General features: G+C 32.2%; 2 protein-coding genes across 2 annotated transcripts; one reads left to right on the top strand and one right to left on the bottom strand.

The window, feature by feature from the left end:
* Positions 1–13,164: 13,164 nt before the first annotated feature.
* LOC105635528 (very-long-chain aldehyde decarbonylase GL1-9) lies at positions 13,165–19,902 on the top strand. The gene is made up of 3 exons (XM_089726006.1): positions 13,165–13,491; positions 13,915–14,271; positions 19,083–19,902. Exons 2-3 carry the CDS (start codon positions 14,041–14,043, stop codon positions 19,626–19,628), a joined length of 777 nt encoding a protein of 258 aa, XP_089582132.1. The 5' UTR covers positions 13,165–13,491; positions 13,915–14,040; the 3' UTR covers positions 19,629–19,902.
* Positions 19,903–22,417: 2,515 nt separating this feature from the next.
* Positions 22,418–24,335, bottom strand: LOC149493645 (Tetratricopeptide repeat (TPR)-like superfamily protein). The gene has a single exon (XM_089725639.1). It carries the CDS (start codon positions 24,268–24,270, stop codon positions 22,540–22,542), a length of 1,731 nt encoding a protein of 576 aa, XP_089581765.1. The 5' UTR covers positions 24,271–24,335; the 3' UTR covers positions 22,418–22,539.
* Positions 24,336–24,589: the final 254 nt, after the last annotated feature.

The following is a 24,589-nucleotide window of genomic DNA, read 5'->3' as shown; positions in this document are numbered from 1 at the left end:
AAGTCAAGAGCCAAGCTCTGATACCAGATTGTGGGTCCCGTATATGTATGGCACAACCCAAGGGGGGGTGAATTGGGTTTTCTAAAAATATAAATTTTAGATTTTAAAACAAATATAGAATTCTAAGTGCAGCGGAAAAATAAAAACTTGTGAGAATAATTATGGATTAGAACTTCCTCACAATGTTCTATAGAAAGACTATGCAAAGTGCAGCTATTAATTAGAACTGCTTCACAATGTCTTATTCAATATTAGAACTTCTTTATGACGAAAGCTATTGTATTTAGAACTTCCTCATAAAGTTTAGAAAATCATATAAGACTGTGTGAGAGACAGTTATTGAAATTAGAACTGCTTCACAGAGCTTTAATCAAGTTTAGAAAACTGATTAGAAACCCAAGTAGTGAAATATACTGTAAATAGAAGAACAGTTTAGAACTTGGTATATTCACTTATCAGAATTCCAGAGTTCTAATATTCAGAGAAGATAAGACTTATTCAGTTTTAGAACATCAAATATTAACAACTTTAGCATTTCTAAAATATAAACAGAAGTGAGTAAATAGTATCAAGCAAAACTTCAAAATTAAAAAGATCAACACAGTGATTTATAGTGGTTCGGCACTAACTCGTACATCCACTCCCCAAGACTCATCTTGAGATCCTCAACTATGTTATCTCTTTCAAGGGTAAGAGACAAACCAACAGTAAGGCAATAGATCAACACCTAGATCTACCCTTTATCCCACTAGATTTTCCAAAGGTTCTAGTTAACCTCAACCCTTTCTGTTTTTGTACAGAAACTCAATTCAAGACATTAGAATCTCTCTCACGGAGAAGGTTGCTTGATAACCTCTTTCACAATAGCTTCTAACCTAAGCTATTACACAATTTTATCAAATAAAACCTGTCTACTAAAGATTACAGAATCTAAATAGACAGACAGAAATGCAATATAAGCACAGGAAAAACATTTTTCAGATTAGAAAATCGTTTAGAACACAGAACCGTTTTTCAAAAGTAGTTAGTTAAAAATTCTTTTCTCTTTAAAGATAAAAACGTGAAGTGTAAAGATGAAAAGAAAAAGGGGGTAGAGAGTAAGTTTTGAGAGATAAAGATGTGATCAATAGGTGAATACTCTTAAAACGAAAACTCTTTCTTCCACATAGTTCAAAGCGTGAAAAACTTTTTATAGAGAGATTGTGACTCTCGTTTTTAGAAAGTGGATATTTCATTTTGAAATCAGAATATTTGCTTTCCTTATTTAGAAGATACGAAATCTTAGTTACCAAAAATTTGTTTTATCCTTTTGGTAAGAAAATAGGAGACGATCTTCCTTTCCTTAAACATAAAGATTTTCGAAAGCAATTTGAGAAATATTTTCAAAAGATCTACTTACTAAAACGAAAAGATAAGATCTTCTTTTTAGGTAAGAGAATAAATTAAAATTCTTTAGATCTTCAAAGAGGTTTTCCGAAAAAGAAAGCAACGATTTATTACCAAAATCGTTAGAGACATAATCTCTTTAATTTAGGTAATTGAATCATTTTGATTTCTTTTAAAGGAATTTCGAAAACAACTATGACGAAAGATTTATTTTGAAGAATCTAATTTCGAAAAATTTGAGAGAAAAAATTAGTTTTGTGCTTATAGATGAATTTTCTCTCTATCCTACAATGTATCCTAATGCCTAACCACTAGGGTCTTGGATATTTCACACACTATGGATTTTGTAGGACTTGCCTTGTTCGTTTTCTTTCCATAAGAATTCTGCATAAAATAATATTAGCACAAATAATATATTTAAATTTATTTATTTGTTTTAATCATCAAAATTTCGAGATTAGAATTTGACCCTTGAGCCAACACATCTAAGGTATGATAACACAAATGCATAAGAAAATCTCCTAAGGAAATTAAATTGAAATGCACCATAATTCTATAAAAATAAAATGTAATCTTAATCTAATTAAGTAAATCAAAAACTATGAATTAAAATATACAAAAAAAAAAAGAAGCTTCAGTAGTAAAAATGTGAAATGACCTAAAAGGGCACCTAGACTACTACTTAACCAAAGTAACTAAAAGGGGTAAGAAGGATAATTCACTCATTTAGGTGGCAGTCCATCTTTTCTACAACAAAGCAAGTGACTCATCTCCAAACTAAGGGAAGGAATGACAAGCATATGAGTGACTCATCACCAAATTGAAGGAAAGAAGACAAGTTTAGGCAACACCTCTTCGCCTCTTCATTCCCAACATAGGCTTCTCCCTTTCACTTTCTTCTTTCTATCGTTCTAACATTTGCTAAAGTTCATTCATAATAAAATATTAAGTATCTACTAGAATATCAAAAGGAAAAGTTAAGCTAACAAAGAAACAAGAGAAGAGAAATAAAAGAAATTAAAAGAAAGGTATGTAATTCAAATTCTGTCTTTGATTTTCATATTTTCTAAGCTTAAATCTTTAATTTGATGAATCAAAACTCAAAATTATCATTTAAACATGTTACTTGATCAATTAGGATGTTGAAATTGATTTAGATTGAAAGAAATTGAACATGGAGAAGTTAGAAACTTAAATTTTCAAAATTGTCTTAATGAAATTGTCTTAATGAAACTGTTAAATTAAATATATAATGAGCTTCAAAATTAATGAAATTTTACAAAGAACTAGCTTGGGATGTTGAGAAGGTCGTAATAAAAGGAAAAGTCCAGAAGATGAAAGGAAAAGAATTTATAGCTAAGTGAATACAGACTGCTCAATGTGACACTCTAAATAGATTTCAGTACTTTGTTTAGGCTGTTTGACCATGTAAATGAACTTTTAAAATTATGAAATTTTATAGAGATTTAACCGAAGATGTTAAGAAGGTTCTGCTAAAAGGGAAAATCCAAATGATGAGGGAAAACGGAGATATTAATAAAAGAAAGAAGACTGCTCAGTATGTAAAAGCTGAAAAATTTAAAAATGAAAAATATAGTCAAGAGAATGCAAGTGACTCATATGCTGAAAGTTCTGGATCTCCTAAGCTTGCACTAAATTAAGCATATTAAAATAAAGTGAACAGACTATGAACTTGAGCATATAGTGGATGAACATAAAGCTTAATTTGTGTAATTTCTGTCTCCAAAATTTCAGATTCAAATTTAATGAACAAAAATATCAAAGAATCTTGAATGTCAATAAAGAGATAGAAATAAAATTAAAAGTGCAATATGTGTTTAAATGTGAATATAGGTCGAGGATTACCGTGAAACCGTTTCAAAATTATAAGTGATCTAGAGGAATCAAATTCTCGCTTTCAAGGTGACTTATAGTGTCTAACGCTTCCTTGTTGCATTGGAACTTTTGATCAAATGCATACCGTTATTGGTATTTTAAACCATTTGTTAATTATGATATTGAGATTGTGAAACCTATTTGGCCTTTAGGCCTATTTGATTGTACCAAGCCATTTGTTTAGCCAATATAACAAAATTCCAACTTGATGGGGGTTATACCATCAGGCTATGTGCACATAGAGATTTGTGATTAAAGGGAGAAGTTATTGCCCTAAAGTGTGTAATGTGTGATAGCACTAGAATGTACATAGTGATAGTTTTCTTCAGTGCTATCTATGTGATTATCTGTCATATTATTGATATTGCCTTTGTGATATGATCCAATTACCACTACAAAAAAACGCCATTTTGCGACCGATAATTGTGACGGACTCAAATCGGTCGCAATTTTGCGACCGATTTGCGACCTGTATTCAAACAGTCGATCATTGTAGCGCTAATAATTCGCGCGAGTTTGTTTTCCATTTTGCGATTAGTTTACGACCGATTTGCGATCGATTTTGCGACCGATTTGAGACCATGAATTACTCCGTCGCAAAATTGTGCGCTTAAAATTAAGGATTAAATTTTGCGATCGATTTGCGACCGAATTAAGACCGATTATTTGCGACCGACATGTACGGTGGCAAATCGATCGCAATTTTGGTGTGAAGTAAAACGACGTTGTAGGGTTAAAAATTATGACCGATTTTAATGAAATTTACGATCGATTAGTCGGTCGTAAATTTTAGAGCTTTAAATGCCAGCGATGCCCTCCTTCTTCTTTCTTCTTCTTTCTTTCTTCTTTCTTCTCCTCCGTTCGCAGCGCCGTCCCAGCCTCTTGCCGCGCCGCTCCAAGCCGCCTGACACCTCCTTCTCCGCTCCATTGCAACACCGGTCACCGGAGGATCACTTCTCTCGTCGTTCGCGGTCGTCAGTCAGTTCAGGTACGTTTGTTTTTTTTTCATTTTTTTTTGTGAACTACTATTTTTTTGTTGTTCTTGTAGTTGCAAGACAAAAAATGAGTTGTTATTTAGTTGCTTTAGTTGTGTTGTAGTTGTGATTTAGTTGTGTGAATTTTGTACATGTGTTATTGAAAAGAATGATAAAATTGGAATTAGGCAAAATTGTATATGTAATTTAATCAATGTAATTTTATGTAATGCAATTTTAAAATTTTAGTTGGTGTTGAATTGATTGAAAAATAAAAAAATCACATGTTATTAATTAATGTTAAAAAAGAACTAAATCAATTAAAATATGTGTAAGTAAATAAATATAATTGTGTAACTAAAATAAATGACAATAAACATAATTGTGTAACTAAAATAAATGACAAATAAACTTACTCTTTTTTTGTAATTATGAAATAATGCATTTTATGTTATTTGTTATTATTGTTGTTATTATTCATAATTTTTTTAAATTTTTTTGTTATGAAATGAATGATGCGTTTGCGTTGGAGGCCTAGAAGTGGCCATTTTACCTTTAGAGAATGTTGGTGTGATATAGAAGTGTTTATTGAAGTGTGTTTTTATTTGAGATTTGTTTGTGTTGTGTCGAAGTGTTGCCGGATTTTTTTTTTAAAAATTGAAATGTATCTAAATAATAAAAGAAAAATAATAAAAAACTTTCATGTTTTTTGTGTGTTATTGTAATTATTGAAATAATGCATTTTATTTGTTATTATTGTTGTTATTATACTTCTTTTTTTTTTTTGAAATGAATGATGCGTTTGGGTTGGGAGCCTAGTAGTGGCCATTTTGCCTTTGGAGAATGCTGGTATGATATAGAAGTGTTTATTGAAGTGTATATTTATTCAATATGTGGAATCGTACACTTACCTTTATTTTATATATATATATAATAACCATAGTATTGAATAAATGAACTTAGTGAGTTACATTTATATATAGTTAACCTTATTATAGAAATAACCTTAGTAAGTTAGAAGTGTAAATTGAACATTACATTTGGCATGTTTTAAGGATGGTTAGACTAATGCAATTACGTATAATTTGCCCTTTATAAACACAGTGTTAATTAAGTAAAAAAAAATGCGGACTAATCGAGATTGGATGTACCGGAGGTACGAGGTCATGGGATATTAAAACAAGAGTTCTTGCAAGGATTGGAGGCGTTTATACAATTTGTAGTTGGTATCCCAGTTGTATGGATGGTAATAAGTTGAGGTGTCCATGTAATTACAAGAAGTGTCGAAATAGAGCCTTCTTAGATATCGATACAATTAAACTTCATTTATGCAAAAATGGGTTCGTGGAAAATTATTACGAATGGATACATCATGGTGAGACTCGAGTTTCCAATGGTCAGGCCACTCTATTCCGGTGAGTTTAGAAGGTCAGCCTTATCAATTTCAGTATGGTAATCAATGCAATGATATGGTAATCGATGCGAGTAGAGTAGAATGTCATTGGGATAATATGGAGGAATCGCCAAACTATACAGCACAACAATTGTTTTACATGCTAAGTGCAGCTAACAATGAACTGTGGTATGGATGCAATAATCATTCAGTTCTTTCTGTTGTGGCACGATTACTGCACATGAAAGCAGAGCACCATTTTTCAGAAAGGTGTTACGATGATTTTGTGCAGTTAGCAAAGAAATGTTGCCCGAAGGCCATTCAATGGTTGATAATTTTTACCGGACAAAAAAATTAGTTCGGGGATTGGGACTACCCGTGGAAAAGATTGATTGTTGTCGTAATAATTGTATGATATACTGGGGCCTTGACGCCGAATTCAGAGAATGCAAGTTTTGTAATCTTCCAAGATATCAACGGCGGGGTCAAGGGACTGGTCGAGTACAAAGAGAGAAGGCTTTCAAGAAGATGTATTATTTCCCTCTTGTTCCTCACTTTCAAAGGTTATATGCATCTAAGGCGACAGCTAAACACATGAGATGGCATGCTTTGTATGAATATGAGGATGGTATAATGACTCATCCGTCAGACTCTGAAGCGTGGAAACATTTTGATAACATTCATCCTGTGTTTGCTGCTAATATGAGAAACGTGAGATTGGGGCTTTGTACTGATGGGTTTCAGCCGTTTGGGCAATCAGGACAACAATATTCATCATGGCCTGTCATTGTCACACCATATAATCTACCACCGTCAATGTGTATGAAAGATGAATACATGTTTTTGTGTGTTATTATACCTGACCCTACTAATCCAAAACACAAAATTGATGTGTTTCTGCAGCCTTTGATTGCCGAACTTAATTATTTATGGGAATATAGGGTTGAAATGTTCGATATTTCGACCAATCAGAATTTTATAAAGCGAACTGCTTTGCTTTGGACCATCAGTGATTTATCAGCATTCGAAATGTTATCTGGGTGGAGCACGGCAGACAAATTGGCTTGTCCTCATTGCATGGAGAACATGAATGCATTTACATTAAAAAATGGAGGTAAACAATGTTGGTTTGATTGTCATCGCAAATTCTTACCAAAATCTCACCCTTGGAGGATAAATCGACAATGCTTTAGAAAGAACATGATTATTGCTGAACCCCCTTTGCCTGTGAAGTCTGGAGTTGAAATATTACAAGAAATTGAAGATCTGGGGCTTATGAAAGTTACAGAGTTAGGTGCAGATGAGGCAAATGGAAGAATTGGCAGGAATAGCAGGTGGAAAAAGCGAAGCATCTTCTGGGATTTGCCGTACTGGAGTTCACTTCTTATCCGTCATAACCTTGATGTAATGCACATAGAAAAAAATGTGTTTGAAAATCTGTTCAACACTGTCATGAACATTGAAGGGAAAACCAAGGATAATGCAAAAGCGAGAGCAAACATGAAGGAATTTGTCGTCGACCAGAACTCGAGCAATCTGTACTTGCTGGTAAGTTTCCAAAGGCATGTTATTATTTAGATAAACCCCAAAGGCAATTATTGTGCAAATGGGTACGGTCATTAAGGTTTCCATATGGATATTGTTCAAATATGGGTAGATGTGTGGACATGAGGAAGTACAGATTGTTTGGCATGAAAAGCCATGACTGTCATGTTTTCATGCAAAGATTGATCCCTGTGGCATTCCGGGAATTATTGCCAGGGAAAATTTGGGAAGCAATGACATAATTGAGTCTCTTTTTCAAGGAATTGACGATGACTGTTATCCGATGCGATGGTATGAACCAATTAGCGCAAGAAATCCCAGTAGTGATATGCAAATTGGAGCGAATTTTTCCACCCAGTTTCTTTGATTCTATGGAGCATATGCCGGTTCATTTGCCCTATGAATGTCTTGTAGCAGGATCGGTACAATATAGATGGATGTATCCATTTGAGATGTGATTCACTAACATCCCATTCTAATCATTACATCATTTATTTCAACTCATACTTACATATTGGCATTGTACAATGACAGACACCTGCAGAAAATTAAAAGAATGTGCGCAATAAGGCAAAGGTCGAGGGATCAATTTGCAATGCATATTTGGTGGAAGAAGCTTCCACCTTCTGTTCACACTACTTCGAACCACATGTTTTCACCAAGCATCGGAGAGTGCCATGTAACGATGACGGAGGAGATCGAATAGAATCTGAGTTTGAAGGAAATCTAACAATTTTCACCTATCCTAGGCGTACGATTGGTAAATAAAAAAAAGACGATTGACTGATGCAGAGATACGAGCGGCTCAAACCTTTATTTTGTTGAATTGCAAAGAGATTACACCATTTGTATAGTAAGTATACATATTGTAGATAGTCTAAACCCAGTCTGGGGCGTAGTTAAATCATACTTATGCTAATTTTGTTCGTTCATAAATAGGAAATATATCAATCTTTTGCGGCTTCAAAATCCCAATTGACTGATACTGCAGTTGATGCAAAACTGGACTCCGAATTTGCAAAATGGTTCAAATATTATGTAAGTTACTTTCAATGTACATAACATGGAATGTACATTATTAGATCTCACTCGTGTCATTACTATTTCCCATAGGCTCGAAGCTCGGAAAGCGATATGGTAACAGATTCATTACGGATCTAGCAAAGGGACCTCTACTGGTTGCTAATGCCTACTCTGGCTACTTTGTAAATGGTTACAAGTTTCACACTCAGGGTTATGGGAGAAGCAGAAAGACAATAAATAGCGGTGTTTGCATAAAGGGATCAAAGTACAGTGACGTGTCAAACGATTTTTATGGGAAATTGGTTGAGGTTTTAGAGTTAGAATATCCAGGCCTACCAATGAAGTGCACAATCTTATTCAAATGTGAATGGTTTGATCTTACGCCAAATGTTGGCATGAAGGTTCATCCTAAGTATAATCTGGTAGATATTAATCAAAGAATAAGATATACAAAGTATGAACCTTTTGTGTTGGTAATGCAAGCTGCACAGGTGTACTATGTCACATATCGATCGTTTAAACGAGATCGTTGCGATTGGATGGCAGTGTGTAAAATCAAGGCTAGATCAGTTGTTCATGCACTTGAAACCAAACAATCTGCTTCACTCGCTGTATTGGAGCCATTTCAAGAAGTTAGGGTTAATACACAACCGATGCAAGTTGTTGAAGATTTAACGGATAGATTGGATGACAAAAACTGATCTTATGTTGAAATAGGAGCATCGGATGATGAAGAGGAAGAAGATCAAATCATCATGGGTACCTCAGAAGACGAATATCAAGAAGAGGAAGAAGACGAAGAGGAGGAGGAAGCCGATGATAATGAAGACACTTAATACTTAGAACAGTTTTACTGTTACAAATTGATAGATGTATATCTAATATTATTAATGAAGAATTTCAATGTTATTCACTTTCTTTACTCATATGTGCCACATGTTCTACATCATATAATTGTATACATACATATCTAGGTTCTAATATTTACAGTACAAATGGCTAGAGGTAGAGCGTTTGATTCAGACACGTCCTGCAGTGGTTCGCGTGGAGGTCGTGGCCTAGGACGCAGTACCCATGGACGAGGAGGGACTATCCCTCCTACTTCTTCAGGTACGTCTGGGGCTTCATCCTCTGCTCAGCAGCAAGTACTGACGCCATCACTTCCTTTTGTTCCTTCCTCTTGAACCCCAGTTTCTGGACCAGTACAGTCTTCACCAGCTGCACAGTCACCTACTGTACAAGGTAATCATAAATGTCATTACTGTCATTTCAATTATATATTAATTATTTATATGCATTTATAACATTTGTCACTTCTTTTGCAGTTTCACCAGATCCACATAACAGCCTCAGTTTGGTAGCGAGATAGTAAATACTTATTCACTTTTTCCTCTGTACTTGGTTTTGTTCAGATTTTGATGCTTTCGTCTAATTATATTTCACTTGTGTTTTTTTTCTCAGCATATATCCACCCTCTCGAGCATCGAGGCAAATTATGAGGATAATCAAGCTACAACTCCATAAAGAAGGATACACATGGGATGTCATACCACAAGAGGCGAGAGACTTTTATTAGGAAGAGTTTCAGGTACGCTTTGGTTTAAGTTATGTCATCATTCAATGTTTACAATTAATCAAGATACCTCTTTTTATTGAAATTTTATTTTTCATTTTTGCAGAAGCATTTCTTATGGGATGAGGCAATTACGGCTATGCTGAAAGTGGCCTGGGAGAAGTTATGCGCTGATCGCTATGCTGACTTCACCTATAGGATGCGAAAAAGTGGTAAGAAGCAGCAGTGCGTGTCTCAAGAGATATGGGAGAGCTGGCAAAAGGCTTGGGAGGATCCTACATTCAAGAGAAAGCGGGAGATATTTGCACAAAATAGGCGCAGTGAGACTGGCAGTGATGGAGCAAGACCTTCTCGACATACAGGTGGATCAATATCTGCTATAGAGACAGCTCAATTATTAGTGAACTAACTAGTCACAGTATATGAAACTGATGTTTAATGAAAGAACACTATATTAATATATCATGCATAAAAATTCATTACAGGCTAAAAAATTTGGTCGTGAGCCCACACCGATTGAGGTGTTTACATACACTCACACGAAGGACCACGATCTTAATACGTTTGTCGACAGACGTGCGGTGAGCGTCAATGTAAGTAACAATGAAGAATATTTACATTTACCCTTTAGTCGTTTCGAATATGTACAAAGTTCAATATAATAAAGCTTGCAACTGCATTGATTAATTAATTTTTTATTTTCAGGGGAACTATACTATAGCTCGCAAGCGTCTTGTTTCTTCTCAGACTGAATCTGAAGCTGAGTCAAGAATTGATGAGGTAGCACTTTATCTCGAGGCTGTAGGAGGCAAGAAGAAGAGGAAGGTATATGGCATTGGGTCTCAGGCATTAGAGTTTTACTGCGGCTCAGCATCTCACACTTCTGCAGGCAGCACAGGACCACAGCTCGAGCACAGTGCCGAGGAGTTTACTGCATTATGGGCTCGTGTTGATGACCAGTAGAGACAGATTGTAGAACTTAGAGCGCATGTCATGCGGTTGTCTGGTCAGTCCGGTGCGGTACTTATTCCTCTGATCCTGCGCCTGCTACAGATCGAAATGTTTCAACATCTCAGCAGCAGCCACTACCGTCTCCTGATCCCAATGCTGCAGACAATACCTTAGTCACTCCTGCCGACACTACAACACATCCAGTAGGTACTCCTCCCGGCGATTCGACATTGGATCGTGCAAATGACCAACCGCATAGATTTGATTTCAGACCTTTTTAGCTTTCTAGTGGTTTTTTGAAATTTTGTTTAGTACATTAACTACATTAACAATTACATTTTTATATTGTTTTTGAATTGCATTTGTGATATATATATATATATATATATATATATATATATGCCAATTTTAACAATTGCAAAAAAATTATGGTTTTATAATATTATTTATTATTATTTTTTGTATTTTGAGACAGATTTGTGACCGAACTGCAACCAAAAAACTTTAAAATTTGCAACCGATTTGTGACTACATTTCATAATTGCGACAGACTGTTTCTCCGACCAATTTGTGACAGCGTTTCAAAAGGAAAATACGACCAAATTTTGCGACGAGCACTTTTGCGACAGATGGTAATCGGTCGCTAAGTTTTATTAGCAACTGATTTATTGCGTTTTGTCAGTCGCAAAATGGCTTTTTTTTTTTTTTTGTACTGTACTATGATTCATTCTTTATGGACTTATCTCTTTGATGAGCTACAATTGTACTACCATCTTGTATTACTATAAATATTGAACTTTGAAATACTTTTCAGTGTACATGCTACTAATATGACACTATAATCTCACTGAGTTGACGACTCACTCAAGCGTCTGTGGTTTCAGGTGGAAGTGATCCAAATCCGTCAGCTTCTTGATTTCCTTCTTCCAACAAGAAGCCTGTGAATAATGTAAATAATTATTAGATATTATAAATTGATGATAAGTTATATGAACTCTAGTTAGTCCGTAGTACCTTTGTGAATGATATTAGTATGAGATGTATGTAAGCTATAATGTACACAGTATTATAATGGTGTGATTTATGATTATACAAAATGTATGAAAGATTGTATTCGATGATCCTGGGAATTAAATGAAAGTACATAAGTTGACTGTAGCTCACCTAAATAACTAATCAAGATAAGCAATATGTTGAATTGGATTAATTTTGTTGTGGATTCTATGAGGTACCCAGTACCTTAAACTTACCTAGACCCTAGGACCTCACACCATCAATTTTTAGAGTGTGACAATCATGATGATGGAGATGAAGAAAAAAAAAAGCTAACTATTAATTTATTATATTTTTGGTAGATAGTAGAAAACTGTAAATTCTTTATTCATTGCTTCATATTCATATGTGTGTATTAGTTATTTATAATTTTTTTTAATTCATGTAATTATTATATATATATATATATATAATCCTATAATTTATTAAGTCGGTAAATTGTATGATTTGAGTATTTGAGTTTTAAGAGAGTTTTACTAAAATTGGGTAGAAAAATATAAGTATAATTTTTATTTATTTATTTATTATTGTTATTATTTTTTTATCATTATTTTTCCAAAAGAAATCTCTTTACTTACAATTATATATATATATATATATATATATATATATATATATATATATATATATATATATATATATATATATATATATATATATTATATATATAAATAACATTTACACCTACCTATAATTAAAATAATATTCTTATTATTTAAGTTTTATTATCATTTATATCAAATAATCATATTTTAAAAATTAATATTCATTTACAATAACAATCTATATCTATATTTCAATTTTAAATTTTATTTTTTTATTTGATCATTTAAAATTCCTTTTATATTTAAAATAATTAACTATATTTATATTTGAATATTTATTATTTTTCAATTTTAGATTGAATTGTTTAATTTTTTATGTCCTTTATTTAGAATAATATTGATTTTTACATCTATATATCTTTATTTATGGGGAATTTTGTTTATATGTCTTTCAAATTTGTAATTCTATATATCTTTATTTATAAGTAATGTTTATCTAAAGGTTTTTATATTGTATGTATTTATTTTAGTTTATATATATATATATATATATATATATATATATATATTATAATTTTTTATTTGCTTTTTTTATTTTTTTGAAGTTGTAGAATTTATTTATTTTTATAAGTATTTATTTTATGTGTAATAAAAAGTAATATATAATATAATGTATAATAATAATAAAACAATTGGTGCAATGCATAGCTCTTGGACTAGTTAAAAAAATAATAATAATAAAAATAAAAGAAAATATTGGCGGACGAAAATATCAAGCTCCACGTGCGCCTATAACCAGAAAATGGTAAAATTTAAAAATTAAAAGAAAAAGAAAGAGAGAATTGCAGAAGGGAGAAAGATCCAATCATTTTCTGGTCTCCCAAACAAAATAAAAAAAAGGTGTTGACAGTGTAGGGCAAGTGAGGCTTCAGTCTTAGGCGGCAAGGCCTTCCTCTTTCTTTCTGTCTGGCATTTCAGCCTTTGACAACTAAGAAAGAACCAAAAAGGTCCAACGTCAAGGGAAGAAAAAAAAAATTTAAAACCACACACCTGTCACCAACAAGTGTTTGATCCAAAACAGCACAGCAGGCGCTTGCTTTTGGTAGATCTGATTGACATTTTTGCTTTAAGTCGTTTACGATCTCTATCTGTGTAAGTCACATTGCGTTTCCGTTTTCTTTTTTTTTTTTTTTCTTTCCTTCAATTTCTGTTTCTGTTTAAATTTTTAGCCGTTTGGTTGCTGGGAAATGGAGGAATTTTGAGAAATGTTTTGTTTAAACAGATTTTCTTGTCAAACTTCAACTTTTATGCCTTTTGTTTTTCTTAAGAAAAAACTTTGTTCGTTTTTAAATGAAAGCAATGTCAGGCTATTTGTCGTTTTTCTTTTTTTCTTTCCCTAAATTATCTTAATTTATTCTTTTCCCACAAATTGAATAGAAGAACTGTGAATCTTTAATTTCATTCTCTGTTTGTTGCCTAATTTTTAGGCAGGAGTACGCTAAATAAAATGCACTCTACCTTCAAAGTTTCTAACTTCTGATTTTTTTTTTTTTTTTTTAATTTTTTGGTTCTCAGGTATGTGGAATTCACATTCCCTTATAGATCTTTGATGTGGCTTCAAAGGTGGAGAGTTTGAAGCTGTAATCTAAGTTTTCAAATAAGTACCAGTGACTATTTCTTCGCTGGTTAATTGAATCAATTATGGTGTTTTGGGAAGGTTATGTGAGTGACGAAGCAATGGGCACATTTGCCCCAATTGTGGTCTACTGGTTGTATGCTGGACTTTATCAGATTTTGCCACCGTTGGATAAATACCGGTTGCACACAAGAAAAGAGGAGAAAGAGAAGAACTTGGTACCATTGCCAAAGGTGGTCAAGGGTGTTTTGCTGCAACAGTTAGTTCAGGCGATAGTCGCCCATGGGCTCTTTTTGGTTCGTTATTTAACTTAAATAGAAAAATTTATATTTTCTATCTATGGCATGATGTTATGATATGATTATTCTTGCTAATGTAAATAGTGAGTAGAGAGGTTACTGAAAGAGGTTACTGAATATTCTTGATAATTACTGATTAGATAGGTTACTGATTATTCTTGATAATTACATGCAAATTTCAATCTATGTACAGAAATATAGGCCATAGAAAGAGGTTGCTGAATTAGAGAGGAAAGGAGGACAGAGTGCTGCTTCTGATGTTATACCGAGGAAAGAGATTTTAAGCTTAATTTTATCTAGAATGGCTGCAAATTAACTTACCTTAGTGATATATTATACACTAAACATTTGAAAATATGATGGAAGAATTCGGAATACAGTTTTTGTATCACCTAGGACCTTGCTTTGTGTGATGGACGTTCGTGATAGCCTCTCCATGGAGGAGTAGCAATTATCTTTTGGTACATGGAGCATTTTTTCTAATCATAATTAGAGTGATTAAGCAGAAGTAAAATATTTGCACCGAGTTTGGTTTGTGGAAGGAGCAGGAAACCAAGGTTAGATTAAACGGTATGATGGTGCCCAAGTGCAAACAAGTCAAATATTTAGGCTGTGTGTTCCAGAAGGGAGTCTCATAGATGATGATATTTCTTATGGAATTCAAGTACAATGGATGAAATGGAGGAGTGCTACTGACGTACTATGCGATAGGAAGATATCTAACAAAATGAAAGATCATCTCTATTGGACGGTGGTGAGACTGGCAATACTATCTGAGAGTGAATGTTGGGCACCGAATACTCAACATATTCACAAGATGGATGTTACGGAGATGCGAATATTGGGATGGATGGTGGTCACACAAAGTTGGACAAAATTAGGAATGATCACATTAGACAAAAGGTGCAAGTAGCAGATATTGTAAATAAAGGATTCATATAGCCGACTCTAATTAGTTTGGGACTAAGGTTTAGTTGTTTTAATGAAGTGTTATTCTTCCAGTAAATATTTATGAAAAAATTTTGCATATGAGCATAGCTGAATCCTTAGATGGGGGATTGTTTGTAGTGGGTGTGGTAGCTTGGAAAGAAGCAAATTTTTAGGTTTAAAGTGGGCTCATATTAGATGATTAATAGTTAAAAGAGTTTTTTTTTTTTTTTTTTTTTTTGATTTTTTTATTGCAGCTTTTGTTTACCATGGAAATACAGTTTGAAAATTTGTCCTTTTAATATTTGACTGTCTTTGAAATGTTTTAAATGCAGATGCTTGGACTTGGAAATAAAAGAATTTAACAAGAATTATCAAATTTAACATTTCAACTCAATTTTTTTAAAAGCCTGCAATTCTCGTTAATGGCATAGGCATGCTAGTTTACAACAGAATCTTCACAATTTTCAAAATTACTTTTGAGATTTTTCCTTAACAAAAATCTTGTGCAAAAAACCCTGCTTCATTCCTTCATGATTGATTTCTTAGGATTGGAAAATGGAATTATGACTAATGAAGCATCCTGATTGAGTAATACTTGCTTTGAACTGTATGTGGTATGCGTATTTTCACCCAGGTTTGTAAAATGCTCATTCTAGTACCTAAGAGTGGAACTCAGCACATATATGCTACCTGCATAACGCTGTGGCATCATTGCTATGGAGTCTCATGAGAGTAGCGGTATGGAAATCAACAGCCTAACTTCTAGCAATTTCTGAATGAGGCTGGTTAATGTCTATATAATTGTTATTGGCGTTGATTATGTTTGGCCTGCATATGCAGCATGTTCCCTAAAATTGTTTTTATTTTTTTATGTTTTTGGAAAACCTTCCATTTTTTTTCCTTTTTGAAGCCAGTCAATCAAAAATATTGATTTCATACTATCTTTTATTTTTCACTTATCCTATTAAATATTATAGGTTGGACAGTTGAGGAAAACACATTTGTGTTTATCTGTATCTTGTTTTATTTTTTCTTTAAAGATTTTTTGGATGCTTGTAAGAGATTCTCCAAAGAACAAATGGATAATATATTGGCATTAGACTTCATATATCTGGAGAATTTATAGAAGGCCCAGAAACTTTAACATAATTATTGTTCCTGAAGTTGTCTCATGCGTCCATTGTTATTAAAACACTGTACGCAACATAAAAAATTTGCAAAAAAGCACATAATACAGCTATCTCACCATATCTAGATGTTGCAACTTGCATATGATGCTCCCGCTCCATATCAAAACTTGACAACAAGATTAATGTCCATAAACCTTTGAATTTGGTATTCTACAGCCACATCTTAGCATTTAATTTGATACACTTAAATGATATAATTTTGGCATTCTTTCTGTTTCTTACATCTTCCGAGTTCCAATTTGAACACTAATGTCACATCTAATTATGTTTTATAATGAAATTTTGACTCATATGTTATTTAAGGAAACTTAAACGTCCTGACTATAATATTACTGTTGTGTTGTGTGTGAAAAACTTTTATCTCTAGTTGTTTCTCATATAATAAAACACCTTCATACCTGTAGCATATATCCTTAAGACTGATGGATATATATTAAAATTTTTAGTTATTTATAGTTTGATGCTGTCATCATTTTATGATAACATGCATCTCCTGGACGTTTAATTGTTCCAGGTTATATTTAGTGATAAAATGTTGGTCTTTTGCTTTCAAATTCATCATTCCAAGTAAAGAACTAACGTGTGAAAGAGTTGCACTAATTCAAAATATTGGCCATTCTAATATTTAGTTTGTCTTTGGATATTTAGCTATGGATTCCATGGAAAAGAGTTTTTTGTATCTTCCATAGAGGATTACATGGTGATATGCATATATGGGAGAGGATGGGGACTAGTAAGCATGTCCTTTATTACTTAAATTCATACATTATTTCAAGGTAGATCCCATTCACTAGTTCTCATTAAGATGGCTTTATACTGTGAGCACTATCATGTCGGGGAAAAAAAAAAACAAAACAAACTGGTGTTTTTTTCTAAAATAATCCAATCAGTTAGTTTTACTTTAGAATAAATTGGTTAATTCGGTTAAAAAGATAAAACTAACCAAATTGAACCTAATTGTGTATATTTATACATTGTGTGTGTTTGTGCATGAGATAAACTGAACCAGAATTTGTAAAACTCCAAATTGAGCTGAATACTCGCTCATATTTCCCATTGATGCACTCATTAAATGTTATTTTATGGAATTTTGACTAGATCATAGCATGCCATGGATATAAGTACCAAAGCCCCATGAAACCTTTGTGGAAAACCAAATTGATGAATGTTTAGTATCTTCAATTTAGGGATCTTATTTATTCAACCTGATGATCTTTTAGTTTGTCAATATTTTCAATATCACATGACACTTTCTTTTTTAAGCTCCTATTTACTTTTCTTTTATTATTGGGTTGGGATTTTTTCCTTTTTTTTTTTTGGGGGGGGGGGGGGGGTGCTGGGGGGGCAGGTGTTCGTGCTCAGAAAGATTGTATGATATCTTTTTGAGTCTGAAAAGTGAATGTTTCCTTTTATTATATTTGTGCAGTCCTACATATAAACCTTGAGTTATATAATTTATTGTCAATATGTTATGTGAACTTTGAGCTTGCATGTACGTATTTTATCATGCTGGTAGCATGAATTTTGCTGGCTAAGGAATAGCATTGTAAAAATTCTTATTGAAATCAGATTTCAAATTACTAAGAAAAGAAAAAAGATCCATTCTTTTTGTTGCTAGCTACTTGATGCATGCGGAGGAACATTTTTAGATATCGTTATATTGTTGAACCACTATCTTTTCTTTAAATTTTTAATATCATGACTAGGATTCTTAAATTTTTACCTTTTCCTTCTTGGTGTTTTCTTGCTTTTCCAAAAGAACTTGTTTTGTTCCATCACCTCTTGGGATGCTATTTCAACATCCTCTCTCCTCTCCTCCTCCTTTCACAATTGATCTTAATTCTCTTAGTCAGCTAGGTTCACATTGGTTTATATCTTGATTGCTTGCTGCTGAGCACGACTCCCTTTTAGCTTTCATGTTCTTGTTCTTATAATGTGATGATAAGAAGCAAAGCATAACATTGCTGGATTGGTAGGTCTAGCACCTGATTTGTATTTGATTAGCTACTGGAAATTTACTTTGATAAAACATTTTTTTTCTTTTTTTTTAAGAAAAGAGAGATCTAAGACAGAAGTCATTGCAACTTCCAGCTTCCTATCTTCACCTGGCCAAATTCATTTCATTTAAACTCGGCTAGTAGAACTAATTGAAGTTGTTTCATTTGTATTGCTGAATTAAGAATGAATGAAAGGAACCATAGCCTAATGCCTTCCTGAGTGAGATGCCTACTGAGCCTATGAAAACTAATTAGAGATCTTACATGGAAAATGCTTTTTATTCATAATTTTCCATTCTGTGCTCTGCTGGAGGTAATGTTGGTGTTTGAATGAAAAATCCTGTTTCTATAAAGTTGCTCGGTAAAAGCTGAATGGAAGATTGCTTGGTCTGTTTGATGACTTGACATGTTATTAGTTTTGTTCTCTTGCTTTTGCTTTTGGTGCATTAGTTTTGAAAGAGACAGTGCACATTAGTTGACTCCTTGATGTTGGATACGTTAAGCAGTTCTTGTCTGACATGAGGATATCAGCTAGTTACTGAGAGGTTGGTAGGATCTTCGATGATAAGAATATCAATTATTTGATAATATTATTTGAATTGAAATATTTTGTGAATTTTGAAATACCTGCTGATTTTTTATTTTTATCAATCAATGATTAACTTTTAATAGTCCTGCTCTTTTGCTGCAGTTGACCTCAACGATGGATCCATCTGGGGTCATAGTCCAGCCCTCCATTCCTATCCAAATCATGCAGATTATTATTGCTATGTTCGTGATGGACACATGGCAATATTTTGTGCACAGGTATATGCATCAGAACAAATTCTTATACCGCCACATCCATTCACAACATCATAGGCTAGTTGTCCCATATGCAATTGGGGCACTTTATAATCACCCACTGGAGGGTCTATTGCTTGACACAGTAGGTGGTGCCATTTCCTTTCTAATATCAGGAATGACTGCACGAACCGGAGTAATTTTCTTCTGTTTTGCTATCATTAAAACTGTAGATGATCACTGTGGACTTTGGTTGCCTGGCAATATATTTCACATTGTTTTCCAGAATAACACTGCTTACCACGACATCCATCATCAACTTCAAGGCACAAAGTACAATTATTCTCAGCCATTCTTCTCAATATGGGATAAAATTCTGGGAACCCACATGCCTTATGATCTAGTTAAGCGAGCCGAAGGTGGTTTTGAGGCAAGGTTGGTGAAAAAAGACTAGTTCAAATTTGATTATTTTCTGTCATTTTGAAATTATCACTTAACAGAGAAATATTCTTTTCGGTTGAGACTAAAATTGTTGGAAAGTTGAATTAGAATTGGTTGTTAATGCATTTATGTTCGTAGGCTTTCTAGCATAAGAGTGGTTTTGGGTGTTCAACCATCTATTCTAGTTAATTGGCTGTTATTCATGTAGTTGGTAATGGTAATTTTACCAGCCTACCTGATGAATTGTAACTGTTGCGTTCTGTATGTAGCATATTTATTTGTTCTAACTTGACTTAGTTGCGTTGCAAGCCTGATTCAGTATTTAATTTTTATTTGATTACTAATGTATTCTATATGACAAATAATATTTGTCTTAAAAAAATATTATATTGGAATTTATTTTACTATATTTGAAAAATTAAAGGCTCAATACATAAATTCACTCTTATATCTTATGTAAAAAAAAATCTGTGGCACATTCAATTTTTATGTTCAAATATTAAATACTTTAACTTATAAAATCGTATTTATTAAATACTTCAACTTGTAAAACTTATTCTGTTGAATTCGCAAATTTGTGAAATTGGATCGATTAAATATTTATTTGATAAGATAGTTAAAAAATGTCAAAATTATTGTTTCAAACATATCAAGTGAATATTTTGCCATATCAAAAATAATTATTATTGATAGTATGGAAAATGATACAATTTTACCAAAGTTGTAATATTAGAGGTATAACAAGCTCCTCAAAAAGTTTGCATGCTATGTAAGGTTTTTTTTGGTAAGTAAAATGGTAAATTTATGCATTGTTATACATTAAATTAATTATTTAATGATAAACAGAGATTCAAGTAGTTCTACAAACCAAATTTGAGTGTTATATATATATATAATCCTAAATCAAAAAAAAAAAAAAAAAAAAAATCAAAAACCTTACTTGGCGCTTTTTCCTTTTGAGTATTTCCTTTTTTCCTTTTTTTACAAATTTTTTAAATTTTAATTAATTGTTAAACATTTCTTTTCTCATATCTAATCTAATGTATAGAAATTTTAAATGTTTAATTCTTTAAAATTTTTGAATTTTAAAATTAAAACTTTTAAATCCTTTGAATTTTTTTGAATTTGGAATTGAAACTTTTAATACCTTTGAATTTTTTTTCTTATATATATACTTATATCTATCTATATATACTATCATATTAATCAATTTCAGTTATTTTCTTTCACGGTAGTCTTTTTTTTTATTTTTTATTTTTGGGCTGAGTTTTGATTGTACTTTCTCTATTTATTTTATATCATTGCCTTTTCTTCTTTGATCAAGGTAATGTTAACTCTTCGATTTTTTCTTTTTCTATTTTTTAGTCTTCTTTTCTTGTGCATCCCGTGATTTCTCCTATCTTTAATCTTTGTTTATTTAATAATATTTTCTTTATTATCTGTCACATGTGTGTAGTTGCAGGTATAAAAAATATCATATTGATGGAGATGAACAGAAGTAAAAGTTAAATATAAATCCATTTATGTATTTTTTTTTTAAATGTATTATATTTTTAGCAAATTGTGTATAAGCTGTAAATTTTTTTATTTATTGATTCAAATTCATATATATATATATATATATATATATATATATATATATTAATTATTTATAATATTTTAATTCATGTAATTATTATTATAATAATATATGTTTTTATTGATATATTGCGTATATTTAAGTATTTGATATGGTTTGAGTTTTTGAGTTTTGAAAGAGTTTCACTAAAAATAAATTAATAAATTGAGTAGAGAAATATAAATATAATATTTATTTATTTATTAGTATTATTATTGTTATTGTTATTATTATTATTATTATGCCATTTAGATCAAAGAGAAATCTCTCCACTATTACAGTTTTATATATATATATATATATATATATATATATATTAAACTCAATAAACATATTTTAAAATAGCAAAAGAATTTGATAACATTAAAAATAAATACATTTAATAAATAAACAAGGATTGAGATACCTTATCATTTATAGTTAAAATAATATTCTTGTCATTTAAATTTTAATTTTATTATCTAAATATTAAAAAATCATATCTAAAGAATCATATTTTTCAAAATTAATATTCATTAACAATAATTATCTATATCTATATTTCAATTTAGAATTTTTATTTTTTATTAGATAATTTAAAATACTTTTTAATTTAAAAATTATTATTTATTTAAAATAGTTAACTATATTTATATTTGAATATCTAAATTTTTTTAGTTTTTGATTGAATTGTTTAATTTTTTATCCATTTATTTATAATAATTATATATTTATTATTATCAAATTTATAGATGAATTTTTTTTGTATGTTTTTTAAATTTATAATTTTACAAAAATAATTTAACTAATACTTATTGTCTAGGACTTTTGTATTTTTACCCTAATAGTTTATATATATATATATATATATATATATATATATATATATATATATATATATATATATATTTATTTATTTATTTTTCTGAAGTTGTAAGATTTATTTATTTTTTTTTAGAAATATTTACTTTTATATGTATAACAAAAAGTAACTTTTTAATACAATGTACAATAATAAAGTAAAAAAGCAACCTGCGCAACGAGCGGCTTCCACCTAGTTTAAAATTTGATTGAAATCAAGTTAAATCTTGAATTTTGAGTTTTGTTATAGAGTCTAGTTGGCAACATAATCCTGCTATGCTAACAAAAATTGTCTATCTAAATAGCATTTACGGTCTAGATGCAGAATCAAGAAAGCAAACCAGTAGAGAAGGAAGATGGTTTATTAATTTTGTTCCTATCATCAGCTTCCAAATTACTCGTACAAATACCAGTAAGTTTTCCTTTTCAAAGAACCACTTCAAAAATTTTTCAAAATTATTCTATTTCACCAATAATCTCTGCAGGAACATGAACCTTGCTTAAACCTATGAAACCTAACGCGATCCCTCACAATAATTTCTCGATTATATATCTTTGACATAAGCTTAATAACTACATGACAATCCCCACATATCCTAAGATTCTTAATCACTTGAATTGGCATTCCCTCATTAGTACTAATTAAACCAAAAGCCACAGCCAATTTCTCACTATGATGGCACAATGCATTCTCCTTCTCCTCGTCTCCAATGTCATGCAACACAAAATTTGTCTCTGCCATATACCCATATTCCTTAATCTTAAACCTAATCTCATCTAACTTATCATATATCTCTCTCCAATTTCCATGACTCTTGTCACCATTGTAAAACTTGTGTACTACACCTCTTTCTTCAATGTAGCTAAGGCCAGGCACCTTCTTCACATCCCTCTTCTTCATTGCCTCTCTTACTCTTCCCACATCACCCCATCTCTCCTGCGCTGCATACACATTAGATAACAAAACAAAATCACCATCATGGTTAGACCCCATTTCTACAAGCTTCTGTGAAACAAGTTCTGCCAGTTCTACATTTTTATAAGTCCTGCAAGCACCAAGCAAAGTCTGCCAAAGTACTATGTCGGGCATCATAGGCATAGAATTGATAACATCATAAGCCTCCTGCAACTTCCCGGCTCGGCCAAGCAAATCAACCACACTACCATAATGCTTAACATTAGGTGCTACTCCATTCCTCTCCATTGATTTAAACAACCTATACCCATCTTCCACTAAGCCTGCATGGTTACAAGCACATATTACTGCAAGATACGACACATCATCAGGGTTAATTCCAGCTCGATTCATTTGCTTGAAAAGCTCAAGAGCTTTGTATCCTTCACCATGCATAGCAAATGCCATTATCATTGTGTTCCAAGTAACAAGACTCTTTCCACAACTCATACTCTCGAAAACTGAATATGCTTTATCCGCATACCCACATTTAGCATACATATCGATAACTGCATTACAAACTTGCACATTCATATCTAATTTGTTCTCTCCTATGTAACCATGAACCTTTTCACCTTCTTTAAAAGCACCCAATTGCGAACACGCAGACAGAGTGCCCATAACGGTAATTTCATTAGGTTTAAATCCCATAACCTCCATTCTTTTAAACAAAGCTAATGCTTCAGCAGGGTTACTTCCTTGAGCAAACCCATAAATCAATGCATTAAACGATGCAATATCTCTCTTAGTCATTTCATCAAATACCTTCTTTGCATTGTCAAGATCGCCAACTTTTGCATATAAATCCAACAATGTAGTAGCCAATAAAGCATCAGCCATAAACCCTTTTTTTACAATATGGGAATGCAACTGAATAGACTCGAGAGAAGCCAAAACGCGCGCACAAGCTTTCAAAACAAAAGAACATGTCAAGGCGTCTACTTCGTTAGACCCACGCACCATTTTTTTGTACCATACAAAGGCTTCAGTAGGAGATGGGCTTTGAATGAAGCCACGTAGAATGGCATTCCAGTCGTTGGTGGAAGGAGTGAGAATTTGAGAGAAGGTGTGGATTGCAAACGAGAGGCTGTCAAGAGACAGAGTATAAAGTTCGAGGAGTTTTGAGCGCGAAGGGCAGATTCGAAATTGGAATTGCCCAGTGGTAATGAGATGGGCTTGGAGTTGCACGGCGTGAAAAAGAGTTGTGCATTTGGGCATTACAGAGGCTAACAAGGTGGCCATTCCATGTCAATAATCCACAGGTTCAGTTATCCCTACCCGCGAAAGTATTTAAAAAAAAAAAAAAAAAGGCGAGAAACAGGGGTTTTCAATTGGTTTGAAATATCTTTTTGTTAAAAAAAAAAAAAATTGCTTTTGAAACGTACCCATCCAAGTTCCAAATTAGGGAATTTTAGAATATAAAATATTGTGTAAAATATTATATGAAATGGAAACATAATAAAAATGGCAATTTTTTCTCTGAACTTTTTTCAAATTGTTATTTGCGCCCTTTAATTTTGCAAGGGATCACTTATGCCCCTTAACTAGTGTTTTTTTGTAG

This window comes from Jatropha curcas, chromosome 9 (assembly GCF_041381405.1).
Source record: "Jatropha curcas cultivar XTBG-Jc1 chromosome 9, XTBG_Jcur_1.0, whole genome shotgun sequence".
In the NCBI taxonomy this organism is placed as follows: domain Eukaryota; kingdom Viridiplantae; phylum Streptophyta; class Magnoliopsida; order Malpighiales; family Euphorbiaceae; genus Jatropha; species Jatropha curcas.
This window is presented reverse-complemented; position numbering and strand designations above follow the sequence as displayed.